Source organism: Pollachius pollachius (assembly GCF_949987615.1).
Source record: "Pollachius pollachius genome assembly, chromosome: 13".
Taxonomy (NCBI): domain Eukaryota; kingdom Metazoa; phylum Chordata; class Actinopteri; order Gadiformes; family Gadidae; genus Pollachius; species Pollachius pollachius.
The window spans coordinates 482,400-491,972 of record NC_136946.1 but is presented as its reverse complement, the minus strand read 5'-3'; the positions used below and the strand labels follow the sequence as shown (position 1 = coordinate 491,972).

Below are 9,573 nucleotides of genomic sequence, written 5' to 3'. Positions count from 1 at the left end.
GAGGTCATCACACCTCTCTCTCTGTGAGGTCATCACACCTCTCTGTGAGGTCACCACACCTCTCTCTCTGTGAGGTCATCACACCTCTCTCTGTGAGGTCATCACACCTCTCTGTGAGGACATCACACCTCTCTGTGAGGTCACCACACCTCTCTCTCTGTGAGGTCACCACACCTCTCTCTCTGTGAGGTCATCACCCATACCTCAAACACGTTTTTTATGCATTTAAAATAGCGTCAGAATTGAGTACAATAATGAATGTGTGTTTGGTGACCGTACCGGTACATACTCACCTGGGGCTTTAGTGGTAGTTAGTAGCTGGTAGTTGGTAGTTAGCTGGAGTAGCTGTAAGCTGTCGTCTCTTCTGATGAGTGACGGTCTCTCTAGATGAGTGACGGTCTCTCTAGATGAGTGACGGTCTCTGTAGATGAGTGACGGTCTCTCTAGATGAGTGACGGTCTTTCTAGACGAGCGACGGCCTCTGTAGACGAGTGACGGTCTCTGTAGATGAGTGACGGTCTCTCTAGATGAGTCACGGTCTCTGTAAATGAGTGACGGTCTCTCTAGACGAGTGACGGTCTCTGTAGACGAGTGACGGTCTCTGTAGACGAGTGACAGTCTCGCTAGACGAGTGACGGTCTCTCTAGAAGAGTGACGTCTCTGTAGACGAGTGACGTCTCTCTAGACGAGTGACGGTCTCTCTAGATGAGTGACATCTCTCTAGATGAGTGACGGTCTCTCTAGATGAGTGAGGGTCTCTGTAGATGAGTGACGGTCTTTCTAGATGAGTGAGGGTCTCTGTAAATGAGTGACGGTCTCTGTAGATGAGTGACGGTCTCTCTAGACGAGTGACGGTCTCTGTAGATGAGTGACGGTCTCTCTAGATGAGTCACGGTCTCTGTAAATGAGTGACGGTCTCGCTAGACGAGTGATGGTCTCTCTAGAAGAGTGACGGTCTCTGTAGACGAGTGACGGTCTCTCTAGACGAGTGACGGTCTCTCTAGATGAGTGACGTCTCTCTAGATGAGTGACGGTCTCTCTAGATGAGTGAGGGTCTCTGTAGATGAGTGACGGTCTCTCTAGATGAGTGAGGGTCTCTCTAGATGAGTGAAGGTCTCTCTAGATGAGTGAGGCTCTCTGTAGATGAGTGGCGGTCTCTGTAGATGAGTGATGGTCTCTCTAGATGAGTGAGGGTCTCTGTAGATGAGTGACGGTCTCTGTAGATGAGTGACGGTCTCTCTAGATGAGTGACGTCTCTCTAGATGAGTTGCGGTCTCTCTGCCCCTGCAGGTCTGAACGTGGCGGCGGCCATGTTGGCTCTGCTCAGCCTGGTCCTGATGCTGCTGGGCTCCGTCTGCGTCGTCATGGCGATCAACAAGCAGCTGCTCTCCTTCCTCAAGCCCGCCTCCCTCTGCTTCAGCCTGGCAGGTGAGCCCCCCTGCCCAGCTCCATAGATGGTTGGACCCACTCCAGATGACTTTATAATACCTGTTGTGGTTGTCCTCCTCCCATCTCCCCCTGATCTATTCATTTCGTCTATTATGGCTCTCACACTCTCTTCTCGTCTCCCTCTTCCGGTTCCCTATATCCTCCTCCTCCATCTCTTCCTCCTCCTCCTCTACCAATTAATCCTCCTCTTCCTCAACCTCCTCCTCTTCTGCCTCCCCCTCTTCCTCCTACTCTACTCCTTCCCCCTCCTCCCCCTCCTCCCCCTCCTGCCCCTCCTCCCCCTCCTCCCCTCCTCCCCTCCTGCCCCTCCTCTCCCCCCCCCCCCCCCCTCCCCCCAGGGCTCCTGGTGCTGGTCTCTCTGCTGGTCTTCCACTGGTCCCTGGAGGCCCTGCTGGTCTCGGACCACTCGGTGCCACTGGAGCAGAGGCTGTCCTGGTCCGTGGGGGTCCTGGGCGTGGCCGGGGCCCTCCTGCTGGGGGGCGGCCTCCTCTTCCTGCTGCTCACCTTGCCCCGCCGCCCCTGGCAGTGCTTCCTCCCGCCACAGCCTGGCGGCCATTAGTGGTGGGGAGTCGGTTCTGCACCTTAATGCCCACCGCCCTCCAGCTCATGATAATAATTGTTATAATTATAATACTAATAATGAAAAGGGTCGGCAGGTTTTCTTCCTCAGGCCACGAGTCTCTAGGCTCACGAAGCCGTTTATAGTCTCTAGGAACTAGCTTAATTTTTCTTATTTCTTTTTAACAAAACACTCGCTACGCTAGATAGTTCTTAAAGTCATCAGTAGTCTTTCATTAACGGATGTGTCTCGTTAATAATGAACTGATGGGGTCTTACTGCTCAGGAGAGTTTTGAAACTGTTCCTTATCGTCTTTGCTGTTATACTGTATTTCAATTTTATTGACGGTTTAACGGTTTAGCTAGCATTACTAAACTGACGCTTATAAAACGAGAGCACACATTTTTTGAATACCCAAAGAATCGTCTTTGTTTGTCAATATAGCCACACAGTGTTACGGTTAGCCTACTATGTGCTAATTCTATGCTATCTTAAACTTCCATCTAGCTACTAGCTAACTTGTTCATTGTGTTTCTCTCATTGCAGTTGCTGGAAAAATGTAAATCGTATTCAGTACGGCACTATCATAAATCGCATGCCAACCTACACACGATATTTTTAGAAGTCCTTTGGAAAAAGGATGGGACTGCTGAATCCACACGTGAATCTTTTCTTGGCATCAACCCGTCACCGCAACACAGAGTTCACATTTACATTTATGGCATTTAGCAGACGCTTCAATGTAAACGACTTACAATAAGTACACTTGTCAGAAGTTTAACCTGAACGTTTTGCCGTATTTTCAAAGTGCTCGTCTTAATGCAACGAAAGTCTCAGCTGTGCAAAGTCAAATTATTCAGTGTTTAGCAATTTAGTGTATAAGTATTTTGCATACTGTCATTCGGCCTATCGTCATTTAGAGTTTAGTGATTTAGCGTTTAGTTATTCTTTAACATTGTGGAGACTTTATGAGTCCAATGTTTTTTCAGGTTTGGGTCTTTTAAACCTGATGGATGTGATAAATGTTGTCGTTTTTGCTATTAAAGGTTAATATTTAATGTTTCATATTCTATGTGTCACTTGCCGGTTGTGCCCTTATTGGAGAGAGACTCATTCCATATTGATGTGGTTATTCTTAGTTGAACTAGAGGGGAGATTTTGAAATGGTTTCTTCTAAAATAACAGACAATATCTAAAGTCAAGATTCTTATTATTTTTTTGAATAAGATTATTTTTGTATATAATAAATATTAAATAAGCAAGTATTCTGTAATACTGCGACTTCCCTTTCTGCTCTACAATGTATAATTATCAATAAAAATGTCTGCCTCCAGCAGGTCTTGGACCATACAGCTGAACACACACACACACACACACACACATACATACACACACACACACACACACACACACACACACACACACACACACACACACACACACACCCCTCAGTCCTGGTTCTGTGTGTGGCGGCCATGTTGCTGTTGGGCTAAATATAGAATGTAGCCAATCAGGCTGACATGAGCAACACAAACTCACAACACACATACCACACTCCACACACACACACCACAAACCTGACATAACATACCACACTCAACACATGCACACAAACACACAGCATATACACAAACACACCCATACCGCGCACATACACTAGTCGCCTACCACATGAATACCCCCACACGACGCCCCAGTGCACCCTGGGAGGTCTGCGGCACGGAGAACCACCGTGGTGGGGTATAGTATAGAACCATGTAATAGCAGCGGCCTTTATGATAGTATCACTGACCTGGGATCAGATCTCTGACCACTCTGGGCCGCAGTGCAATCACACACACACACACACACACACACACACACACTGCCTGAAATGTGAGTGTGGCAGAGAGAGATAGACGGGGGGAGAGAGAGAGAGAGAGAGAGAGAGAGAGAGAGAGAGAGAGAGAGAGAGACGAATTGAAGAGAGAGAGAGAGAGAGAGAGAGAGAGAGAGAGAGAGAGAGAGAGAGAGAGAGACAGACAGGCAGACATAGAGGGAGAGAGAGATCGACAGAGAGGGTGGGGAGAGAGAGAGAAACAGCGATTCACCGAGCGATGAAACCAAATCAGGACAGCCAGAAGAGTTGTTATCCAACATATCTGTGGGATTGAAAGAACACAAGACGTTCACCAGTACAATTCTTAAATAACTTTATTGTATATATATACTTCTATATATATTTGTGTGTTATCTGTTCATATGCTGTATTGCTGCCACCCTGTGTGTGTCTGTCAGAGCACAACGTTACCCGGCCAGGTCCATGGTGGACGTGCTCACTGTTGATCTGAACTCTGACTCTCAGGTCAAAGGCCAAGTGGTAGGGCGCCGTATGGCTCCTGTGATTGGCTGCTGGGATTATTAGGACAGGACTCATCTGGGGCAGGGTAGTGATCCCTAGGCAGTAACCCTATCTCTGTACTGTCTAACCCCTACCTGCTCCTTAATGACCTGTCTCTGTACTGTCTAACCCCTACCTGCTCCTTAATGACCTGTCTCTGTACTGTCTAACCCCTACCTGCTCCTTAATGACCTGTCTCTGTACTGTCTAACCCCTACCTGCTCCTAACGACCTGTCTCTGTACTGTCTAACCCCTACCTGCTCCTTAATGACCTGTCTCTGTACTGTCTAACCCCTACCTGCTCCTTAAAGACCTGTCTCTGTACTGTCTAACCCCTACCTGCTCCTTAATGACCTGTCTCTGTACTGTCCAACCCCTACCTGCTCCTTAATGACCTGTCTCTGTACTGTCTAACCCCTACCTGCTCCTTAATGACTTGTCTCTGTACTGTCTAACCCCTACCTGCTCCTTAATGACCTGTCTCTGTACTGTCTAACCCCTACCTGCTCCTTAATGACCTGTCTCTGTACTGTCTAACACCTACCTGCTCCTGTATTCACTGTAATTGGCTTTAGGTAAAAGTGTCTGATAAATGACTAAACACAAAATAGGTTTCCAAATTAGTATTGATTCCCTCAGGTTTAATTGGTGATTGATTGGTGAATTCACAATATTTTGAATATTATTGTCATCAAATTCTCATTAGTTGAATTGTTTTGTGTTGTTAGTTAAAGAGAGTTAGAGCTTATATCAACAGTGAAACAAGACCACATTAAAGGTACAATATGTCGTGAGAGAAACATCCCTGGTCCAACACTAGCTGCCCCGACCACAACTCTCCAGACACTTCGTTCTCCTTTAAAACGTTCCGGGTCCAAACCTTAATTTGTGTTCTGATCCACTATCCTCAGAGTGACCGGGTTGCCAGATATGACACAAATCTGGACAAAACATCATTCTGTAGCCATGGAAGCAGACAAACCAAATCCACTGAGATCGTTCTCGCAGTTAGCCAACATAAAACAAGACAACTTCTTCCGATATTGTGAATTATGAATGCAAAACCCATATTAAACGCTCAGTGTCAAGTTACTGTACATAAACTGTACTGCACCTTTAAGATCCCATATGTTACAGACCAACATTGCAGTCACGATGTTGGTACGATGTCGGAACGATGTGGGTACGATGTCTACGATGTGGGTATGATGTCTACAATGTGGGTCCGACGTCTACGATGTGGGTACGATGTCTACAATGTGGGTCCGATGTGGGTACGATGTGGGTCAATGTTGTCACATTGTCATATTGTGTTGTAGCTGCAGTGATTGCATGTTTCTTGATACTTTTTTATTTTATTTTAAATTGTAGGCTATCAATGAATCCACTTCTCTGAAACCCACTGCCTAGAATCTTATCACATATGTAAAACTAACAGGGTTGTTAAAGAAAATATTTGTGAGCCATTAAATGTCCAGCGTTGTTCCACACCCTAACATTAGGTGGCGCTATTGCACTAACTCGGAATGCAAATTGTGTAAAAAAGACAAAGAAGACTGAAATCTATCATGTGACCATGAATGTCAAGGAAGCATGTGGCCTAATATGGACCTACAACAGCCCTAGAGCTGTTGTAAATAATTTGCCTTTTTACCATTTTGGTAATAAGCAACAACAGCCAGACTATGTTGTTGGAAACAGACAGGGAGCCTTACCTTGCTAGTACAATGGGGTTTAATAACTTCCTCCATACTATGAGCTTACTATGTAGGTGGAATGGTTTTGGGGAACACTTTCCTATTAACTGTTGAGTCCCTAAGAGGTAGGTTGCTAAGGAAGTTAGCAACTATGCTTTTGGGAAACGAACCCCCTGGTTTGGTCAAGGTGACGTTGTGCTTCGATCTGAGTACGATAGTCCGAGTATGTCTGCGATGTCGTTACGATCTGAGTACGATAGTCCCAGTGTCTGTGATGTCGGTACGATGCAGTCACGCTGTTGGTACCATCGTACAATAGTAATCATAATAATGTTGTGGTCGACTTTGTGTTTCAGTGTAGATACGTCGTAGTTACAGGCACTCTAAAACAATATCACATTAATAATATCAATATGTACCACCACAAAAAATAAATAGATATAAATATTATGGTCTACAGATAACACTGAGTATCAACATTAAAAAACACGAGTTATTAGGCTACGTTGGTCATGTTTACAAAACTAAATCGTTAGCCGGGAGTGAATGACTTAGTGTGATCCGTACAGCCATGTGGTCGGGGAGTGGCTCGAGTTTGAGTCCCGTAAGTCCTGGTCATCAGCCAACTCCCCCTCCGCAACTATGCCAGTGCTCAGCCGACCCTGGAGCAAGGCACTAACGACGTGACCTGCTCTCTGGCGCCCCCGCAGGCAGACTGGTGGAGGTGCGGAGGAGCGACGGAGAGAGCGAGTGGTGAGCCTGGGGCTCGCTCACCCCCCAGACCCTAGAGGGCGTGGATATGAGTCATGGCCACTCCTCCTCCCCCCCTTGGTTCTGCCCCTCTCAAAACAATCCCCAAAATGTGAGCTATGAAAAATGGTTTGTTCCAAAAACAGATTCAAAAATTTACAAATACCCTGCAAATACCAGAAGGATATCATAGAAACACGAGCAACAGGAGAGGAAACATCAGGAGGTGCATCTGAGAGGAGCAACGATGGAGAGGATAAACATCTGGATCCATGATGCATCACTGACAGAGAGGAGGAGGTGAAGGAGTCTCCCTCTCCTCGGTCCATCTCACCAGAGGAGAGGGAGGAGGAGGTGAAGGAGGCTCTGGAGAGAGTGAAGGAGGTGAAGGAGTCTTTGGAGAGAGGGAGAGGAGGTGAAGGAGCCTCTGGAGAGAGGAGGAGGTGAAGGAGGCTCTCTCTTCTCGCTCGGCCGCTGGTTGTTTATCAGCGACATTACAAAGTGCGTTTGAGGCGTGACAGGCGGCGGGCGATACGTTCGTGTGTTCTGCACGTGAGCCCTCGGCCACAGCGAGCCTCACGGTACCATGGCAACGGCTAATGGGCTTCTTCTGAACCAAACGTGTCCAAAGGTGAAGACAAAAAAACCCATGTTTCAAAGAGGATTAAATGGCATCGTATGAACATTAAAGCGCTCATGTCCCCACCAGTGAACTGCTGATACTACTACAACGACTACGAACATTTCTTTAAGTTTTTTTTTAAACGTTATACGCTATAATTCCTTCCACCTGAGTATGAACTGACCCCTGACCCCGTTGCCAACGGTTACAGCCCTTCTGGGGTTGGTCAGGCTCACTCTGACGCAGCCCTCTCTGGTCGTCCGCCCAGTTCGGAAACATCCAGGGTTAGCTAACTCTCCGGGATTACCGAACTCTCCGGGATACTGAACTCTCCGGGATACCAAACTCTCCGGGATTACAGAACTCATTCCGATAAATCAACACCCACAACACAGACACGTTTCTTACTAGTTTGTAAACACAAATAAGGAGTAAATAGGAGAATAAATGACTTGAGCTGACAGTATATAAAGTACATCACTAGGAACAGAAGGTTAGTATAGTGATAGATTATGGCTTATTATTTCATCAGGGTGTACCAACGCCCACAAATTCAAACCTTTATCACACGAGAACAAATAAGGACTTCTAGCATGCTCCCGTCGTACTGGGGGGTCTGGAGTACTGGGGGGTCTGGAGGGGTCTGGTCTGGAGTACTGGGGGGTCTGGAGTACTGGGGGTCTGGAGTACTGGGGGGTCTGGAGTACTGGGGGTCTGGAGTACTGGGGGGTCTGGAGTACTGGGGGGTCTGGAGGGGTCTGGTCTGGAGTACTGGGGGGTCTGGAGTACTGGGGGTCTGGAGTACTGGGGGGTCTGGAGTACTGGGGGTCTGGAGTACTGGGGGGTCTGGAGTACTGGGGGGTCTGGAGGGGTCTGGTCTGGAGTACTGGGGGGTCTGGAGTACTGGGGGTCTGGAGTACTGGGGGGTCTGGAGTACTAGGGGGTCTGGAGTACTGGGGGGTCTGGAGTACTGGGGGGTCTGGAGTACTGGGGGGTCTGGAGGGGTCTGGTCTGGAGTACTGGGGGGTCTGGAGTACTGGGGGTCTGGAGTACTGGGGGGTCTGGAGTACTGGGGGGTCTGGAGTACTGGGGGTCTGGAGTACTGGGGGGTCTGGAGTACTGGGGGGTCTGGAGTACTGGGGGGTCTGGAGGGGTCTGGTCTAGAGTAATGAGGGGTCTGGGGGGTCCCGGGAAAGCATTCTATATGGATAACAGCAGATGTGCCCCTGAGCAAGGCACTGATCCCGGGTACCAATACTGCAGACCCCGTTAAACATGTGGGACCCCCCAGACCCCTCCCTCCCCGCTGGGTTCAGGGCGGGGACATGTTGCCAGAAGTCGTACGATGGTGAGAGCGACGGCAGCAAGACGCCTCGCTACAGCCCCCCCTATCCTCGTTACAGCCCCCCCCTCTCTAGCCTCGCTACAGCCCCCCCTATCCTCGTTACAGCCCCCCCCCTCTAGCCTCGTTACAGCCCCCCCTCCCCCCCCCAGCCTCGTTACAGCCCCCCATCTAGCCTCATTACAGCCCCCCCCCCAGCCTCGTTACAGCCCCCCCTCCCCCCCCAGCCTCGTTACAGCCCCTCCCCTCTCTAGCCTCGTTACAGCCCCCCCCAGCCTCGTTACAGCCCCCCCCCCAGCCTCGTTACAGCCCCCCCCCCAGCCTCGTTACAGCCCCCCCCCCAGCCTCGTTACAGCCCCCCCCCCAGCCTCGTTACAGCCCCCCCCTCTAGCCTCGTTACAGCCCCCCCAGCCTCGTTACAGCCCCCCCAGCCTCGTTACAGCCCCCCCCTCTAGCCTCGTTACAGCCCCCCCAGCCTCGTTACAGCCCCCCCAGCCTCGTTACAGCCCCCCCCCCAGCCTCGTTACAGCCCCCCCCCCCAGCCTCGTTACAGCCCCCCCCCCCAGCCTCGTTACAGCCCCCCCCCCAGCCTCGTTACAGCCCCCCCAGCCTCGTTACAGCCCCCCCAGCCTCGTTACAGCCCCCCCCAGCCTCGTTACAGCCCCCCCCCCAGCCTCGTTACAGCCCCCCCAGCCTCGTTACAGCCCCCCCCCCAGCCTCGTTACAGCCCCCCCAGCCTCGTTACAGCCCCCCCAGCCTCGTTACAGCCCCCT

At 49.8% G+C, this 9,573-nt stretch overlaps 1 protein-coding gene across 1 annotated transcript in view; it reads left to right on the top strand.

Moving 5' to 3' along the window:
• The window catches only part of LOC307084798 (voltage-dependent calcium channel gamma-6 subunit-like), a gene marked incomplete at both ends in the record, with an annotated part of 10,005 nt that extends 7,997 nt beyond the window's left edge, over positions 1 to 2,008 (top strand). The window contains 2 exons of the mRNA XM_079749301.1: positions 1,291 to 1,428; positions 1,794 to 2,008. Coding sequence (XP_079605427.1) covers positions 1,291 to 1,428; positions 1,794 to 2,008 — 353 coding nt within the window. The remainder of the gene's footprint in view (positions 1 to 1,290; positions 1,429 to 1,793) is intronic.
• Positions 2,009 to 9,573: the final 7,565 nt, after the last annotated feature.